Source organism: Loxodonta africana, chromosome 5 (genome assembly GCF_030014295.1).
Source record: "Loxodonta africana isolate mLoxAfr1 chromosome 5, mLoxAfr1.hap2, whole genome shotgun sequence".
NCBI classification, from domain to species: domain Eukaryota; kingdom Metazoa; phylum Chordata; class Mammalia; order Proboscidea; family Elephantidae; genus Loxodonta; species Loxodonta africana.
Window position 1 is genome coordinate 133,611,482 of NC_087346.1, and position 20,562 is coordinate 133,632,043.

At 38.9% G+C, this 20,562-nt stretch overlaps 1 protein-coding gene across 7 annotated transcripts in view; it reads right to left on the reverse strand.

Moving 5' to 3' along the window:
• Positions 1-6,247: 6,247 nt before the first annotated feature.
• The window catches only part of RBPJ (recombination signal binding protein for immunoglobulin kappa J region), a 121,062-nt gene continuing 106,747 nt past the window's right edge, over positions 6,248-20,562 (reverse strand). For 6 of the 7 annotated variants that reach the window (XM_023549778.2, XM_010591405.3, XM_064285987.1 and 3 more), the window contains 7 exons: positions 19,407-19,581; positions 14,576-14,713; positions 14,308-14,420; positions 12,169-12,309; positions 10,951-11,106; positions 10,485-10,588; positions 6,248-10,308 (listed from right to left, as the gene is read on the reverse strand). In XM_023549778.2, the coding sequence (XP_023405546.2) occupies positions 9,993-10,308; positions 10,485-10,588; positions 10,951-11,106; positions 12,169-12,309; positions 14,308-14,420; positions 14,576-14,713; positions 19,407-19,581 (1,143 nt within the window). In that variant the 3' untranslated portion in view covers positions 6,248-9,992. The remainder of the gene's footprint in view (positions 10,309-10,484; positions 10,589-10,950; positions 11,107-12,168; positions 12,310-14,307; positions 14,421-14,575; positions 14,714-19,406; positions 19,582-20,562) is intronic. The other variant, XM_064285984.1, reaches the window with a different exon arrangement.

Genomic DNA, 20,562 nt, shown 5'->3' on the forward strand with positions numbered 1-20,562 from the left:
TTTAGTCTACCAGCTATACTGGTGCTGAAAGGTGGGATGACAAAAGCGGGATCATAATTCCTGAGGCTCAGTCTGTGGAAGAAGCATTTCTAGAGAACATTAGAAGGCTAAGGGAGATGGGAAGAGTTGCGAAAATGTAGTTCATGACCTGACCACCCTTTTCAAAAGCTGCCCGCTATCTTGACTCATAGGAATTTAAGGAATAAGAAATATTTCATGGAAAGCCCTCAGCACATAGGAGATATTTAACAATGTTATGGACTGAATCATGACCCTCAAAACGTGTTAAAATTCTAACCCCTGTACCTGTAAATACAACCCCGTTTGGAAATAGAGGTTTTCTTTTGTTATATTAATGAGGCCATACCAGAGTAGGGTGGGTCCTAAACCTAATCACTTCTGAGTTATAAAAAGACCTGAATAGACAAAGAGACACACACACAAGAAGAAGAAAAACAAAACAAAACAAAAACACATACGATGGAGACAAATGTATCTAAGAACAGCAAGGCCAAGGATTGCTGCCAGCTACTAACTAGAAACTGAAACAGGCGAGGAAGGACCTGCCCCTAGAGCCACAGCCTGAATTCAGACTTCTAGTCTCCTGAACAGAAAATAAACTTCTGTTCTTTAAAGCTACCCACTTGTGGTATTTATGTTACGGCAGCACTAGGTAACTAAGACAAACGATGTATGTTTTCTGACAGAATCTACTGTTTGTAGCCCTCTAGAGTGGCCGCCTGACATCCATTTCCCCATCTTAGCAAGACCTCAATTTCCTTTATGGGGAATTATCTCTTTCCCTACTGGTTGTAAATCTAGGTACCTGCTTCTCAACACAGGAAACAAAGAGCCCCTGGAGGCTCCTTCTACCCAAGCCTTCCTCTAAAAGCACAGGGACAGACATGTGACCCAGGCTAGCACAGCCAGCTGTTCTCACCTGGAAAACTGAATCTGGAGCAAGTGATTCAAAGATGGAAGAGAAGGAATGCATCCCAGTGCTTGCTCCCTGAGGAAGCCACTTCTATGATACAGCTTCCTAGCCTGCAAAAGCTGCCTTCGTTATTTCAAAGCATATCTCCAGTTATCCCTTCAATTCTGTGAGTGCCCACTATTTTTAATAAATCTCCCTTTCCAAAGCTAACCAGCCTTGGCTTCTGACTTTTAAATCTCTAACTCCAATGCTGGTGATTATATTGATGGTGACAATGTATTTTTTTTTATAATTTTTATTGTGCTTTAAGTGAAAGTTTACAAATCCAATCAGTCTCTCACACAAAAACCCATATACACCTTGCTACCCACTCCCAACTACTCTCCCACTAATGAGACAGCCTGCTCTCCCTCCCCTCTTTTCGTGTCCATTTCGCCAGCTTCTAACGCCCTCCACCCTCTCATCTCCCCTCCAGGCAGCACAGGCCAACATAGTCTCAAGATGGTGACAATGTATTTTTAACATTTAGGCATATTAAATAAAACCAGCTGTGTCACCGTTTTCTGGAAGAGACAAGCAAAATCATGCCTGAGCACTAAGATCACGTTGATCCTGGAAGGCCCAAACCGAAGTGTGAATCAAGCACTTGAAGCTCAGGTAGCTTTTAACTTAGAACAGATTCATCCTCACTTGAGTTTCAGATCAGCTGCCATGGAGGTGGGAGTGTCACTGAGAAAACCACATGGAAAGCAAAATGAAGGGTGAGGGTCTTTAGGGTAAGTAGAGAAAAATACCAGCTTTTCTTTTTAAAAAGGCAGCACTGATATAAGTGTTGAGTATTGGAAACACCTAGTTTCATGTCCTAGCTTTTTTTTTTTAGCTAGGAGATCTTCAGCAAATTATTTACTCTGCCAGGTTCGTCATCCATAAACAAGAGACTGAGTAATACTGATTTCATGGGGTTATTGTGAAAGCTAAACAAGAACCCAAGAACACATCTAGCAGAGTGCTGGTATGTAGTAGGAACTCAGTGAATACTACTATCCTTTCTTCCCAGTTGAAGAAGCTGAGATCCACGGAGGATAAATGATTTTGCCCAAAATCCATCCAGTAAAACACTGCACACTGGGAGACAGATTTAGAACCCAGGATTCCCACCTCAATGCTTTCACCACATAAATATCACAGCTGTATCCCTGCCATCAATATACTAACTTTGACTACTTGCCAAATATGCTGTTTCCAGCTCTCAACGACCAGATCAGATACTAGTACCATCTATGCCCTCAGCTGTGAAGTCAACCCTACAAAGCAATGAATTAACATTGACTATTTTTATGAGGTCATTCTGCTATTGTCACTTAGAACGTAGGCTGCTAGAAGGTGCTAGGGACCCAGTGACCACTCCCTAGCCATACAGAGTGAGTATGAGCGTGGTGGCAGAGGAGAAAACATCTCCAGTGCACATATATGACCACGCAGCAAGTTGTTTCTCGTTAATATTTCACTTGAGAACAAAGACAGTGTGATTTACTCTTTGTTTTCAGGGCAGTTACATGAAAACCACACACAATTGATATAACACCACAGTAGGAATTGGCAGGCCTCAAATAATTATAAAGAAAATTAGTTTCTGCAACATTTCATCCTGTTGGCACACCTCTTGATAGTCTGATGTCCATCCGCCTGGTGGGACGGTGTGATATTACCTATCAAGGGACCACTCTCCTAATAGACACCAAGGCACTTTATAGGGCTGGGTCATTTTCCTCGCTGCTTGGGGCAGTAAGGATCTCTGACCCTGTCTTACTTTACCACAGATTCCTCCAACCACTACAAATTATACCTTCCTCATTCACAAAAGTGGAAAGCTACCAATATTCAAGCCACTGAAAGTAACTCATAGGCAGTCAATCTAGTTCAGGGATATACATCATGACAAAAAAAACAACCAAGAGCCAAAATACACACCGAGGTTTTTTTTTTTTTTTTTTAATTTCCAAGAAAACAAATCATAGCTATGAGCTCTGCTAACAAACGTAGTGCTGTAGGCAATGAACAAAGTCCTTTAATACCTATGTATTATTTATTTAAGTATGACTCATGAGTACTATCATATTTGGTCTATAATATGCTGGATATAATAAACAGTAAATTTAGCTACTTTGTCTTGTCTTTTTGCTTCTGGATGACACACCTGGGCCTTGCACTGTCTGGCACACAGCAGGTGCTCAGTGGATACTTGCAGGATGAATGCAGTCTGTTGATAAAAGCTGTCCTATTTCCTTTCTGCAGTTGACATGCACGAAGTGATCACGCTGGTTGTTCAACTACGATCAAAGTCACAACTATTTTTCTTCCAAACTTTCCATCAGCTAAAAATCCGAGTGTTGCATTAAGATTTGAGTTGTACACTAGCAAGCTGCCATCTAAGATGCATCAATTGGTCTCAACCCACCTGGAGCAAAGAAGAATGAAGAACACCAAAGACACAAGGTAATTATGAGCCCAAGAGACAGAAAGGGCTACATAAACCAGAGACTACACATCAGCCTGAGACCAGAAGAACTAGATGGTGTCCAGCTACAACCGATAACTGCCCTGACAGGGAACACAACAGAGAATCCCTGAGGGAGCAGGAGAGCAGTGGGATGCAGACCTTAAATTCTCATAAAAAGACCAGACTTAATGGTCTGACTGAGACTAAAAGGACCCGGGAGGTCATAATCCCCAGACCTTCTGTTAGCCCAAGACAGGAACCATTCCCAAAGCCAACTCTTCAGACAGGGAATGGACTGGACTAAGGGATAGAAAATGATACTGGTGAGGAGTGAGCTTCTTGGATCAAGTAGACACATGACTATGTGGGCAGCTCCTGTCTGGAGGGGAGATGAGAGGGCAAAGGGGGTCAGAAGCGGGATAAATGGTCACAGGGAATACAGGGTGGAGAGAAGGAGTGTGCTGTCTCATTAGGGGCAGAGCAACTAGGAGTATATAGCAAGGTGTATATAAATTTTGGTATGAGACTGACTTGATTCATAAACTTTAACTTAGAACACAATAAAATTTTTTTTTAAAATTGAGTTGTAGTGAGATGCAGACCTCAAATTCTCATAAAAAGAGACTTAATGGTCTGACTGAGACTGGGGGGACCCCAGAGGTCATGGTCGCTGGACCCCCTGTTAGCTCAACTGGATCCATTCCCAAAGCCAATTCTTCAAATAGGGGTTGGAATGGACTATCAGACACAAAATGATACTGGTGAAGTGTGAGCTTCTTGGCTCAAGCAGACACATGAAACTTCGTGGGCAGCTCCTGTCTGGAGGCGAGATGAGGAGGCAGAGGGGGACAGGAGGAGCTGGCTGGTCATGGTGGAGAGGAGTGTGCTGTCTCATTGGGGGAGAGCAGCTAGGAGTACACAGCAAGTTGTGTGTAAGTTTTTGTATGAAAGACTGACTTGATTTGTGAACTTCCACTTAAACCACATTAAAAAAAAAAAAAAAAGGAATTGTGAGGGTTTAGGGAGCAGGCGTTCATGGAGTGAGAACGCCAGACTTGGTGCTGTGTGATGAGGGAGGAGAGAGGGAGCAAGCAGCATGGCAGGAAGAAAGGAGTTGTTCTAGGAAAAAAGGTGTCAAACACGGCTCAGGAAGCCATTGTGGGAATAAGCGGGTCACACTCCTTATTCCTTTATATGATGAGGTTGGGGGGTCGGGGAGTGTGGACTGCTAGTTTGGGATTTCAAAAAATAGCGACCCCCTCTCCCCAAGCCTTTGTCCAGCACCAGTAGAAACGTATCAATTCAGTAAAGGTGCAAGAAATGACCGGCTGATGTTAGCTTTTACTGAATGAGGAGAATCCAGTATAGGTGTATGGAGATAGAAAGCAGGCACTATAAGCAATATGCTAGAAAAGCCCTGATGCACTGAAACCTCAGCCTTGTTCTCCTTGTTAGGTGCGATGAGTTGATTCCGATCCACAGCGACCCTACTGACAGATAACTGCCCCACAGGGGTTCCTAGCTGTCATCTTTAAAGCAGATGACTGGGTCTTTTTCCTGCAGAGCCACTGGATGGGTCTGAACCACCAACCTTTCAGTCAGTGGTCAAGAGTTTAACTGTTGTGCCACCAGGGCTCCTGAATTAAAGCTCATACTTAAAAAAATTCACAGGTTATCATGTTTTAAAGTACCACCCCCCTCAAAGCAAAGATTCTGCAAATTCCAAAATAGTCCGTTTGTGTTTAGTATGATTTTTCTTGTTGTAGTTAAACCTCCCTTTTCTGTATTAGAGTATATTGGTATTTTGATTACCCATAAACAAGATTAGTAACGTGACTTCGTACACGTATAACACGACAGTTCTAATTAAGCACTTATTGAACACCTGGAGCCAAGCATGTAAAACGACCTTAGCCTTTCCATAGTCTGTCTAGTCTTATAGGGTCTCCTAAGACCTCTGGCTTACAGGCCCACCTGTTGGCCTTCTGCTTTAGGTTCTAGCCTCTAGGTCAAGATGAATCACTTCATTTGTACTTTATATACCTCAGCTTAATCTCTCTCCTACAATGGTCTTCTAGGGCTAAGCTTATTTTTTTAAAGGGTTATCTTTTAGGGTTTCCTTTTTAATGTATTCGTCTGTCTTGTTTTGGAGGGGGGGGTGTCTTCCTTCTGTGATGACTCCCCACTTTGCTAGATGTAGAACCTGATTACAGTTGCTCTCTGCATTTTTCTAACTGGTGACCAGCTAAGGGTTAGTTCAATGACCAAAATAAAAAATGAACACTATATTTAATATATCTTTGATAAGACAGATTTCAGAAAATGATCATGCACTATTTACAATAAGGAGTTGCATTATATATATAATATATGCTGTATGTTCTTTTGTACACCGGACCAAATGACAACCTAATATTGGAAAAGCAAGCTGTTGCTAAACAATATTCTCCATTTTGTTGAGATCAGTTTTAAATGATCCAGAATTGGGAGACAGCCCCTTGAGTGACACAGCCCTTTTCCCCATTCACATGGGAGGAAAAAAAACTCTCCACCACATCCCTCTTTAAAGCACTACTTGGTTTTTTAGTTAAAAACATTAAAAAGGAAATTAGCACAGCTATCATTTTACGTGATGTTGATGGCAAGGCAAGGCTGTAAACACACAAACCGTAATATGGAATTTAATTTTATCTTTATGAAGTATTCTGAAATCAAAGATGGTAATACATGCATGAGGCATATCCAACAAAAGACTTTTACAATGGTTTACATTTCATTTTTTATTTATTCCTTGAAACTGCCCATATTGCAGGTTTTTCATGGATGAAATAATGGGATTGAGCAGATTCTTTTTTTTTTTTTCCTACAAAATTATGGTATAAATTTGCTCAATTTTCTATCTTATTGCTAATAAACCTTACAGGCGCACAGTTTGTAAAATAAACCCCTTAAGGACTGAATGCGTAGAGCATGCTGCAAGGTACAAGAAATAAGCTAAAAATGAGCATATAAACCTACATCTGAACCAACACAGTACTGAATGCTGGCAAACATTTATCACGACACGGGGAAAAATTAATAAAAGAAGATACAGTTCAGTCCTGAAAGGGTTAAATAGAAACCCTAATATATTATTGTTTCTAACCACCCATCCCACATTACAGTGCTTGAAAACAAAGTCAAAAGTCTGGCACAGAAAGTTACACACATTTGTTCAGTACTCATCAGAAACACAGCTGCTTTTGAAATCAAAAGTAAGTAACTTGGTTAATAATTGAATAGCACTTTGTTTCAAAGAGAAATCCCCTATGGATTACCTGGTTCAACATGAATAGCTAGTTAGGTTTGTTCTTAAAAACTGCACTGGAAATTTTCTGTGAGGGCACAGATGGTACCAGTTTCACTGGGAAAAAAAAAAAAACTACCCAGTTATTGCAAATAAGCCTGAGAAGTGAGAGTGACAGATATTTCACTAATTAATCATATATGGGGGTGCCTTTAGTCGCCACAGTTTAAGTCAGCAGCAGGATAAGTATTTTGCTAGTGTTCAACTCTGAAATCATTTAAAATATAAAGGGCATTCAAAGGCCTTAAGCTTGCCTTCCCAGGCTGCGTGATAAGTTCAGTGGGGCTAATACCAACTCGCTGGATCACAGGCTCGGCGTCCGTGTACTGAAGCGTTCACCACCCCGACAGTCTCCATGCCGGCAGGCAGCCAGCATCTCTAAGAAAGCCATTCCTGGGGAAGGGGACATGCTCTATCTCAGCTGGAGGGCAAGGCTCCTGTCAATTATACACCAAAAATGATTCACAAATCCATGAAAAGGATTTTTTTTTTTAAGCAGCTGACAAAAAAAAAAAAAAAAAACTACTGATGAAGGATAAACTACTACAGACAAGTCATCCCACTCTTTAGCCTGTCGTCTGTAGAACGGCATTTTATGAAACAGACGGGGAAAATGCCTGGGAGTACACTCTTGGACTTAAAAAAAACACAAAAAAAAAAACACCAGGAAAGGGTTTACAGCCTAATACTTCAAAATTATTTAAAATTAAAAAAAAGATATAAACGTTAAACTAAGTTCATTTTCATAAAGCCACGAACTTGGAAAAATTACTCTGAGCTGCAAAGCTTGGTATGGAATAGCTTGTTCTTAAAAAGCATCTCATCTGTTATCGGTTAATTTAATTTCTTAACTAAATACCAAACCTAGGAAGTGGGGGAAATGTGCGGCCTGTTAAAAGTAAAGCAGCACTGGAAGTATTTTCACACTCTGAACAAAAGCACTGTGTAATGACTGCTTCTGTGACTAACAGAGAGAATTAACTACTACTCATAAATAAGCAAGTCTGCGAGTAAAAGCCAGTAAACAGGTAAAACGAAGATAAGGCCACAATGAGTTCTGCCCTTGATCACTGAAACAGGTTTAAGGTGTGAGGCAGGATTAGTTCACAAGAGAGAAGCTAGTGACCAGAGCAGATTTGAAAAGAGAAGGCTAAACCGTATACTGAAGCCTACGGGTGGTACTTAAAAGGCTTGCAGTAAGAGAAAACCACAATCATCTTGATTTAACCACCTACCATGTTTCACAAATGAATTTCACCTTAAAAACAGGAAAAAGTTAAAGATATTAGAAACTGCATTACAGTGGCATAGTCGGAGCAAAACAGTGAATGACCAAGACAGCAAAGTGAAATTAAAGAGAGAGAGAGATGTACTTACAGACTTTTTTTTTTAAGTCTGTAAGATGGAAACATGACCAAAAGAGCCCAGGACACCAGAATGACAAATGTTCTGTATGCAAACACTGTGGGAAATTATGGTTTTTGCATCCATAAGGTACTTGTGGCTCCTGTTTTATGGGACAGTAAAAGCTTACCGCAATCTAGAGGTAGTTTTTACTCTAAGAAGGATGATTGTATTACTAGACTGTGTCCCACAACTAAACGTAACCCAGTAAGTCTGCTGGAATTTCTAAGAAACCAAACAAAGGCATCATCGAAGTGTAGGAACGGGAGCAATGTACAAATGGCAGGCTTGGCGTGCAAGGCCAACACACATCTGAATGCAACCAAGCCCTAACTGAACAGGAAAGAAATATTCTCTGAATGGGAGGCAATTGTGGGAACTGAGCACAGGATTGGAGATGCTCAGTACTAGGGAGAGAAAACAAAACAGGACAGAGAGAAGTGGAGAGAGAAGTTACACTTGCATTTTTATAATCTTACAACTATCTGTTTCTAAAGTACTGTACTGTCTTCCAGCTATTTTAGTTCATCACCTAATAAAGGCATGTTTTAAGATTATAATGATGGTTTGGCCTAGGCTACAAAAAAAAAACAAAACAGTAAAGGTACTAAAAACATGCTTTTGCTGAGATTTTCCTCATTATACAATAGGGCATGATCTACCAATTGGTAGCAAATACTTCTCATGACATTTTTCCATATGCCAACAAGGCAGAAAACACCCTGCTGAAATGAAATCATTGGGAAGATTCCAAGGTCAAAACAAAATGTTTAACTTACACATAATACAAGTTATGTACAAGATCAGGAGAGAAAAAAAAATCCTGAACAAATCCTGGAACACAAATGCATTTGTGTATGGAAAAAGGGGAGAGAACCCTTCAAATACCAACAGGTTCTGTGCCATTAACTCATTAATGACTACATGGGCACATTTAATTTCATGTAAATGGTAGAACCTCTTGAATTACCACCATAAATACATTTAAAATAAAATAAAAAAAGGAAAACACAGAAATAACAACAGTGTCTGCAAATAGAGACTAAGTTAACATACATTGCATGTATTGCAGGCAAGGCAGAGGCATTTTTTAAAGCTTTTGCACAGACTTCATATAATCTTAAAAGAAAGTATGCAGGCCTTTACAAGAATGGACTTGCTGAAATCCAAACAATTTCAATTCATGAAAAGTCATAACTTCAGCTTAAAAAACCAAACCAAACCAAACAAAAAAATGGTTCCGACCTTAGATCAAAAAAAACTGGAAGAGTATGGTGATTAGATTAAACCAACATGGTCAGGCTTGGAACCTGAATGTACTTTAGAGCCTGAGCTCAAAGTGGGCGCAGGGGAACAACCTATTTGGTAACAAAAGGTGTACTATATACTGTAATATAAAAAAGGTATGGTGAACATGTACCTTTTACTAAAGCTTATACAAGTTCCTTGGTCCATAAAAACTATGTTAGGTGTGTCTTCTAGTTTGCTTAACTTTTATTCCAGCCACATTTCTATTTCTTGCTCATTCAAACAAAACTGAAAAACCAACCAACCAAATAAAAACAGCTGAAAAACACTGATTTCCAATAGAGTTTTTACATTTTGATGTGTTTTTTTTGTTTGTTTTACTGTGGCTTCTGCATTTCAAATCAGCATTTGCAGGTAACAGGGTTTCTGAATAGTATCACCTGATATGAAAAGTTTTCCCAAGAAACCACAAAAGAGTGTTCATTTTTTCTCTTTCCTTTTTTTTTGTCAACTTTTTGCAGAAACTCAAGTCAGGTTAAGTCCTAGCAAGAAGACGGTAGTTAGGACACCACTGTTGCTGTTGATGCTGTGACATTGGTGGAATTTGTGCTGACGTTTGTGTAACTTCCCTCGCTGTTTGTGTTTGATTCATTAGGTGGCACTTGGCTTGAATTGGCTCGAAGGATCGCTCCTGCTGCACTGCAGTGCGGCCGTGGCCCTGGTTCTGGCGTGTAGGTAAAGGTAAGGCTGGTGGAATAAATGATTCCATCATTACGGACCAAAGTTACTGGAACTTGGACTGGCTGCCGGACCCATCTCCAACCTTCTCGGAATGCAGAAATGTCTGGGACAACACAGAGCATACTCTCTCCACATCTAAGGAAGAAAAATGAGTAACTTAAAAGCACTTTAAAACTCAAGGTAAACTTTAGAAATGAGATGTAAAACAAGGCTGCTTAATACATTCTTATCATTGTCAGGATTCACCAAGAAATCTCCTGTGTCCACCCTCCTCAAAAACTCCAGATGATGTAAGTGGTTATATCAAGTACCTGTACATAGTTTCAGCTTCCACGTCCCCAAACCACACTCGTAAATTTGGAGTGAAATTCTGTCCTGTTAGTTCAAGCATGGCGACGTCTCCACCGCCATTCAACTGAAATTCAAAGAAAATCAGAACGACACTGAGAAAAAAAAGCGTTGCATTTTTTCCTTAAAGTACACAAGTCAGCTTCTGATACAACTATCATTTGCAAATAATGATATTAATTAAAATGATTCTTTCAAATGACAAAGCTCAAAACTCTCAAGGTTAGAAACCAAGTAAAGTTTTCTTATACCTTTAAGCATATGCCTCATATTTTCATTTCTTATCAACAAATGGTGTGTAACAAAATTCCCCAATCACAAGGATTTGGAGCAAAATCATAATTATTTGGGGGAAAAAATTATGCTAAAAGTCATAGCTGAGAGCAGCTGCAGAGAGCTAAAAGCCAACTTGTGAATCAGCGATCTCACCTGAAGACTTTCTACGACTGGCACAGGTGTGACTGGGGCAAGGACAGGGCCCATCCCCTCGTAAAACGTATACTCCGCCTTGTCTGTACTAATGATTGTCCAGGAAGCCCCATCATTGATCATCTCTTTATTTGGTTCTTTTGGGCATGGAGTGGCCTTGTGAAGAAAGAATGTTTAGAATTTGAGTTTTATATACCTGTAGTATAAGGGAATTTTAGCAAAGTAATATTCACGGGCAGAATTCAGTAATAATTTACAGAAACTTTCCAAAGCATGGTGCTTTGCCAATCCCTAAAAAAACTCAGGCAGAGTACAGAAACCCTCCGTAGAGCAGCTTTTGTTGTAACACACAGTATTTCTGTGACATCACAGTGAGTAACAGTAACCATCTGGAATAACCATTTAAGAGTACACCAGTAACTGAACAATTTCTTTAATAAAAGATCAGTATCTATGTCGTCACAGCTGTTTACAACTCTTTATGGTCCCCTAGGAAAGAGAGACTGGAAGGGCCTCATGCTTAGAGCACAGCTAGATATCTGCACTTTCAGCAGGAGAGAGCCAAGATGGGCACTGGCAGGCCCAGCCCTAAAGGCCCAGCCCAGGGGCTCAGCACACTCCTCAGAGCTGGGCTGAGAATGACTGTGTGTATTCATCTCTCTGGGACACACCTCCAGCTGCTCATAAGGGTTCCGCATAAAACTACAACTATCCTGCTGAAACATCAGCTCACGTCATGTGTCCTCAGGAAAGCCTTCTGAGAAAAATGTAGTTTAAAAATAGCTTTTGAAACACATCATCATTACAATCTTGGAAGACCCCAATGTGAATCTGATGAAAATTACGAACCTCCCCCAGAAAAATGCATGCATCTATACACAATGTTCGCACACAATCTCAGAAGATTCACTGACCAACCCAAATCTTGTTTTTTGATATTCTGAGGGGGGTAACTCTGTCCCCCAGGTTAAGAACCCCGAAACTGTTTCTCTGAGAACCGTTTCATTCCTAACTGTGAGTTCTTTCCTGAGGTTAAGATGTATGTCATCTTCGTCTGAGGACCACGGGTGTTAAGAATTCCTGGAGCTGAGATAAATACCTGAATACAGCTCCACATATCTGGATACAATTAACATCAAATGAGAGTTTCATGTTTCTATAAGCTGCTAACTTAACAGTCTGCACATTGTAGATTTCGCCAGTAATTTACGAACTCACCTGAAACTGGATTATTCTTTCTTGGGAAAGGCACAAATACATTCTTTCTGTATCCTTAAGGTAAAATGCACATTTATGGAGCTGTGACACAGGGTCGTCTGCATCCAGTAAGGCGGTCTGCTTGTCAACCTTCCTAATTATCTGTATGCCAACAATTAAAAAATAAAAGATTATCCACATAAAGGTGAGGATTTTCATCTGTCGCTATCAAAGCACACAGAAAGTATACAGCACACAGTAACACATCACAGCTGGGCCGGACACTCTGCCTTTCTAACAAGCTCCCAGGTGAGGCTGCTGCTGCTCATCTACTTTGAGTTAACAAGGTTCAGATGAGCTTGCCAGTAACATACAATGACATACATACATCCCAGCATCAGAGAGAAAACTGGCAGCATGCTCACAATCTCTAGAAACCTACTGTGGATGTGCTAGGTGATGCAGGCACTTATTGAAAGGAAAAACTGGATTAATGAGTCAATTAGAATTAACGGCGTTTACTGAGCGAGAAGCTGTTCATGAAAAGAAAAGCATCCCCTCAAAAGAGCTTGTTTAAGCAGAGCTAGTACAGGGTTTTTAAAGGCAGTTGGAGAATTGCTGCTTAGGGAAGTTACAGTGATTGGATCTGGGCTATGGCCTTAATTGAAGGGAAGGCTTTATCTATAAGGTGGGGATCTTCCAGTCCTTGGTTTCACAGGTATACTTGTCTGGTAGGAGTTGGCTGTGTCCAACATGGGTGTCAGACATTTTTAACTGTCAAGTTGTTCTTTTCGGAAAGTGTAGTTATAATCAGAGCCACATAGCTTTGGGTGTTAAAAATACTAAAAGATTACTTTTGGGTAAGGCAGGCTACTGGTACTTTACATAAAACTGTAAGTATAAACCGTATTGAAAGCACTGGGTCTGTGTCCCAAGTAGTTCATATGTAAACTGCTGCTGTCCCGTTTGTTTTAGAGTGAGTGCGGGGTGGGAGCCTCTGAAACTGCTTCTGTAATACAAGCATTTCCTGCCAAAGCAAATAACATCATCAGAAGAGGGCGGCAGACAATGAATGAGATGAGAAGAACTCAAGGAAACGTTCGTGTGGTTTGGTTTTGGTGTTTGCTTCTGTCTTTCTTTCCACTGGTCCATTCTTCCTTCCCTACAGAGCTCTTATTATTATAATTTGCCCCAGTTTCAAGGTTTCATAAATTTAATATTACTACATTTCACATATTTTAGCTTATCGAGATAGGAGATAAAAATCACCTTGTGCAAGCATAACATAGAAAAATAAAACAAAAAAGAAAAATATAAAAACAAAGAAATGATGTGATATTTACTTAAATGGTTATATATCAATACCCACTCTCTGCTGAAACAGCCCCAGCAAATATAAGCCAAGGAAACATTTCAGCACAGAGTTAAAAATTAAGCATGTCTGGGAACAGTAATACTAAATGTTCTTCCACTCCCCTAACCCCCTTAACCTGACCTTCGATCAAATTTGCTCGTCAGTCACTGACCTTCACCTTTAATACAACTAAGCTATATCCTATTCCAGAAAAGGGGGTGAGAAACACGGGGTGGAGAGGACCTGTCGTTTTTATTTTTACAGAGAACGGTCGTTTTTACAGTTTCAAGATCTTCCTAGTGAACCAAAAGCCCCGAACACCACACCTCCTTTCCAGAGTAAGAAATACAAATGTTACGTAATTTTTAATAAACCTATCTTCTTGTGGGAGAATAAGCTAATAAAAATTATGCATATATTTTTAAATGAATGAGAATTTCTATGCTTTTGGAAAGTTGGCCCTACACTCGGATATAGCAAGGGCCGTAGAAAATGGAATACATCGTATCTGCCTTGGCTAAGAAAGCATAATGTGATTTGTAGTGCCCTCTATCGAACATTTTTAGGTATACGTGCAAAAACGAAATAAACCACTATATTAGAAATAGTGTAACAGGAAGTTACTAAAAATACATTTGTAAAAACTGGTTAATTGCCTTAAAGCATTTCTAAGATAAGGTGGGATTTGTGTCAATTATAAATAGCAGTAATTATTGACTAATGCCTTGTTACATCTGAATGTGGCTTTCTTGCCGTAAGAATTAATTTTTAGTACTCAAATCACTAAAGCCAAAGGGGGGCCATACCAATCTTGGGAGTGCCATGCCAGTAACTGAACACACGAGCTTGACTGTCTGTCCATAGTGGATGTAGCCATCGCGGACCGTAAACTCTTCTCCTTCTGATTCGTCATCATCCACTGCAGGGGGCGGACAAAGAGATCAAATTATCGACCTTTTAGAAATCATCACCTATGTATGAAAATGACACAATCTAATATAGCCGTATGTTTTTATCAAAAAGTATTTAACAGTTTCACACCAAAAGCATCCAATGCACGTTTTTTGTACTCACAGAGATGAATGTAGAATGCTCCCCACTGCTGTGAGCTGGCATGGAAATTACCTCCTTCTACATGCAAGTATCTGGTACTAACTGTCTGGGATCGAAGTCTATTAAACAGAGCCACCTTCGTCCCCGACGCAATGCACACTGCAAAGAAAAAGCGGCTCCGATTCATACGGTGTTTTGGTTTTTGTGCAGGGAAGGGGGGAACCCAGAAAGAACTTTTAGTTAGAAAGTTATGATCACTGGTATTCTGTATTATAATTTAACAGAGTAATTGATTCTATTTATTTAAATAAAAAAATAAACAACCTTGAATTTTTTGCCCTTCCAAGAAAATACAGATGCAAAAATAAAATCAAGGAAACTTTTTCTGCCAAACTAAGGATATAAATTATGTCCTTAAAAGTGATTTTAAAATGAGAGCTACATAGTATGTTTAATGTAGTGCTGTTCATTAGAAGGAAAACTACTTTAAAAATTAAAGAAAAGGTGCAACATTTATTTATTTATAATTGTTCTTGTTAGCTGCCTTTAGTTGGCCCTCAACTCATGGCGACCCCATGTGTGAAAGAGCAGAACTCCTTCAGAGTTTTCTTGCCTGTAATCCCTGTGGAGCCACTGCGTAGGCTCAAACTGCCAACCTTTAGGTTAGCAGCTGATTACAAATGCTTGCACCTCCTAGGCTCCTTCTTTTAAAATTATTAGTTTATAATTAGATATATTATTGTTTATAATTAAATAAATTATAAGGCCAGTTACCTATTCAAATGAATGATATGTATCTAAGTTCACTGATAAGAAAATATCTCCCTGGAATATCACTGAATGAAAAAGCAAGCTACAGTGCACTGTGTAGACTGTGGCTCCATTCAGGTAAACGTATAATTTTAGTAAGATTGCAGGTGTTTCTATGTGCTGGCATCCAATCATATGGAATATATGCACAGAGAAGGGTCCAGAAGGATGTTTACCAAAGTTGATAGTAATTGCCTCTAGATATTGTGATTCTAGAGAACTCTGCTTTCTTCTAAATACCTTTTAAGTATTGTACTACCTGAAGTTTCATGACAGAGCACACCTACAGAAGCAAGAAAACCACCTAAAAACAAACTACGTTCTCTGACATCAAGAAACTTATATTCAAATACAAAGTTAAAGAGGGCAAGTAAAGCCCTGTGATCTTATATTTGTCTTCAAAATATCAGTCTGAATGCATGATATGTTTCCTGATAAAAGAGCACACCACCCACCACCTGTGAAGCAGGCTTTGCCCTCCCTTCAACAAAAAATAAACCAAAAGAATAAACAACTTTAAAACTGATCAAGCTCTAGATTAACTTCCAAGTTATAGAAGATGTATTAAACTGTACCAAGGGAATGCAATCAGCAAAATCCAGTATGTGGAAATCTCTTATGGCCAAATGACTCAGTCTACTCAGCCTTTTGAATAAATACAGTTCGAGTGTGTGTGAGTAAGAGAGAAGAATGAATTCACATATTCACGGTCATGTCAACAAAATACATATAATATGTGGTGGACTTTATTTGAATTTTCATTCAAACAAACATTAAAAATGGCATTTTTCAATACTGGCTGGATATTTGATGAAACTAAGAAATTATTTCCTTGTATCGTTGCATATATGTGATCTGATATTGTGATTATAGTAAAAATCAAGAGATGCTACCTTTCAGTGAAAACCAGAAATATTTACAGACAATACGATGTCTGAGATTTACAATAAACTAAACTGGGGAGGGGAGTGGGGTGAGATGGGGTACAGGTGACGATGAAACAAGACTAGCTTGAAGATCACTACTGAATTTCCAGTACACGCACAAGAGGTTTTATTTAATTATGCAGCTCTGTCTACTTGGGCATAATGTTTGAAATTTTCTATAATATAAAGTCAAAAATAATGACTGGATTAAAACATCCAACATATAAAAATCTATACATTCAAAAATAAACCAGAAAAAAAGAAACCAGTGTGTTCATAATAAAAGGAAACAATAATAATAAAAACCTAAAGCCTCATTGGTCACCTCTGAAGAATACTATAGTATCAACTTGTTATTCTGCAAATTAGTAAAAGAAAAGAATCAAGCATTTATCTTGCTTTTCTTGGCAGACTACATGTGAGGTAACCAAATAGCTGGTATGGCAACGGTCCCCTTTGTAGAAAAAAATTCAGTTAACAAATGCAGAAGTTATGAATAAAAGAACCAGGAAATCACCATTTTATAGCCCTGAATGAAATAATGGATTTAAGCAGTCATCATCAATGGCAATTAAAACCATTAGAAGTTGCTAAAGAGCTTTACAATGGATGATTAGGTTAACAACGATTGAATTTACTGCTCAGTCTTAATAAGACAAAAAGAGGGATAACCAGCTATCATACCTTCTGATCGGATGCAAATGGATGTACTCAGTACCAGCTGGTTTTAAAAGTCTCTAGGTCTAATTACCAGTTTATGGAAAACACGAGACACAGAGGGAAAAAAGCGCACTAACACCATCAGAAAGTAATCAGCCAAATCCAGAATATGGAAACCCCACAGGAAAAATGACCCAGTTCTTTTCAACAAATAAATGAGACAGAAGGAAAAAAAAAAAAAAAAGATGAGGGTGGGGAAGAAGAAAAACTATTACCGATTAAAACGTGTAGACCTTGTTTGGATCCAGGTTTAACCAAATCGATGATTAAAAAATCAACTTAAAAAGACATTTTGACACAATTTGATAAATATGTATATGGACTGGATAGTAAATTCACTGCTGTCAAGTCAATTCTGACTCATAATTGCCCTACAGGACAGAACAGGTCTGCCCCATAGGGTTTCCAAGGCTGTAATCTTTATGGAAGCAGACTGCCACACCTTTCTCCCCTGGAGTGGCTGGTGGGTTTGAACTGCTGCCCTGCCCTTTCAGTTAGCAGCCGACTGCTTTAACCACTACGCCACCTTTAAAGAACTACTGTTAACTTTGTTAGGTGTTTAACTATGTTTAAAAAGAAAAGTCAACCATAAGGGTCTAATGTCTAAAATACATACTTCCCATAATTTAACAACAAAAAGACAATCCAAAGAATGGGCAAAGGACTTAGACGTTTTGCTAAAGGGGATATTCAAACGGTCAATAAGCACATGAAAAGATGCTCAAAGTCAGTAGCCATTAAAAAACAAACTCATAGCGACCCTAAACCAAACCCACTGCTGTCGAGTCAATTCCGGCTCACAGTGACCCTATAGGGCAGGGTAGAACTGCCCCATAGGGTTTCCAAGGAGCACCTGGGGGATTCGAACTGCAGACCTTTTAGTTAGGAGCTGTAGCCCTTAATCATTACACTATCACTCAAAACTATTAAGTTACCACCTCACCCCCATTAGAATGGAAATAAAAAAACCCAGGAAAACAACAGGTGTTGAAGTTGTAGAGAAACAGGAACCCTCATCCATTGCTGAAGGGAATGTAAAACAGCACAAGCACTGTGGGGAACAGTTCGGTGATCGTATGACCCAGGTATTCTACTCTTAGGTAAATACCCAAGAGGCTCAGGTACACCGATGTTCACTACAGCACTACTCCTAACGGCCAAAATGTGGAAATAACCTGCATGTCCATCGACAGCAGAATAAATGAATAAAATGTGGTAGACACATACAATGGACTATTACTCAGCCATAAAGAGAAATGGAGTCCTGAATCATGACACAACACAGATGAACCTTGAAAACATTATACTGAGCAAAATAAGTCAGTTACAAAAGGACAGTCTATGATCTCACTTACATGAAATAAGCAAACATACAGAAACCAAAGATTATTAATGGTTATCATGGTGGGAGGAAGGGGAAAAGAAGTTTTTGTTTGGGGGCATTGAGTTTATGTTAATGGTGGTGGAGTAATTTGGAAAAGGATAGTGAGACTGGTTGTACAACTTAAAGAATGTAATCAATGTCACTGAATTATACATGTAGAAATTGTTCAACTGGTGTATTTTTGTGTGTGTGTATACTTTCACCACAATTTTTAAAAAAAGTCAATACTACAAAAATTTTGGTTAATGATAAGTTGTCTGACATTCACATTAAAATATTCCAGCAATTGAAGGAGGTGGTAGTGGTAATGGAGATAATGAAAAAGAACAGGTGAAACATGTTGAGGCTGGGTAGATCATTACATTATACTACTTTCTCCCTTTGATGTACACTTGAAAGTTTATAAAAAGTTTTTTAAAAGGGGGAATGAAGCATATAGTTCAAACAGACTAGTATATTACATCTTTGATAGTCAAAAAATTTGCTGATGAGATCTACAAAACTGTGTTTAGGTTTCCAGGATGGCACTCCAAACACTAATTGACATAATAACAATGGTTCCTCAAAGTTATACTTTTGATTTTCTAGGAGAATCAATTCTTTGTGTAATGGGGGCTGTCTTGGACTGCATCACTGACCCAAGATACTCAATGCCAACAGCACCCCTTGTAGTCACTACGACTACAAAAGGGGAAAGAGGAAAGGGAGAAAAAAAAAACCTCCCATTTTTCCAAATGCCCCTAGGGAGCAGCAGGAAACCAACTCTGGTTGAGAACTTCACTAGACCAGACGTCCCTTTTCAGTTTAAAAAAAAAAAATCTTTTTTAACAATAAAGCAGCAATAATGATTTAATGTGACATTTTCAGATGAAGGAGCACAAGTATATCAGTAAAGTATAAACTGGCAATCAAAAAAGCAATTTTTAATTAAAAACAATAGTTTAATTTTTCTTCTTAAATCATAATGGGAGTTGGGGCAAAAAAGAGAGAGAGAGAACTCAAGAATACGTACAGTCGGCGTTTTTCAAGGACTGCTTCTTTTTGGAAGGTTTGGAGATGACTTTTATCCGCTTGCTGAGGAACACACCAATGTCATCACTGTTGCCATAGAACATCTTTACAGACAGCATGAAGTGTTTTCTCTTGTCTGAATCAGATATGTACAATGTTTTGGCCGTGCAATAGTTCTGTGGAAGAAAAGCAAAGTTTAATAGCACCAAAGCCTTGTTGGCTGTGCACTTTCAACTCAGAATGGTCATGTCCAAGTTTGATCAGGTTCAACTGCAACAATTCTAATAGACAGCTAATAAATTCTGCTGTAAAAATTACTGAGTCTGATATCTGAAAATAAAGTCCAAACTCTCCCTTTTATCAAGTCTGTACAAGGTGATCCGTTTTTACCCTCTCAAAAAGACCATTTTTGAAAATAGTCCCTTTTTATTATAAAGAGCTCTACATCTGTTTCACAGAATTCTCATTCAATGTTACAAAGCGGTACATTTTAAAAACAGAATTTTTACACTTAAAGTCCATCTTTGTCTTTCTGCAAAGAAAAGATACCAATAAGGCTATGAGAATTCAATCAAATTAAGCAAAAGATTTTTTTAACAGTGGTCCTTCTTAAAACAGTACATATGATGTTTTACTTTACACAGCTGACTACTACAGTAGCTACCTGTAAGTCTAAAGGAAACAATGCTAGTCTAACTGAATGAGTATAAAATACCTTAAGCCAGAAAAAGGGATTATATGAGTATGATTTAAAGAAACATTTAATTAAAAAAAAAATTTGAGCCCAAATTGCTGGCCTTTTGGTTAGCAGCTGAGCAGTTTAACCACTATGACACCACGGCTCTACTAGGATAATCTGAAGTGCTGCTATACCTCAACTGTAACAACTCTTAAAATTCTCCTACCCCTCCCCCACCCCCTGAATTAGGAAGGGGACTAAATTATTAACCTCCTTTTTCTAGATAGGGTAAAAAAGGCTCAAGGACAGCCTAAGTATTTATAATATCTGAATTTATCATACTTCATAAATCTTCAAAAGGAGAACAGTTTTTTTTTTTTTTCTTTTTTTTAAAAAGACCAATGCTCAACTTCAAATTCAGGCTAAACGAGTTTCTATGACTACCTCTGCTCTGTGTTCCTTTTAAAAAGCAGGGCAG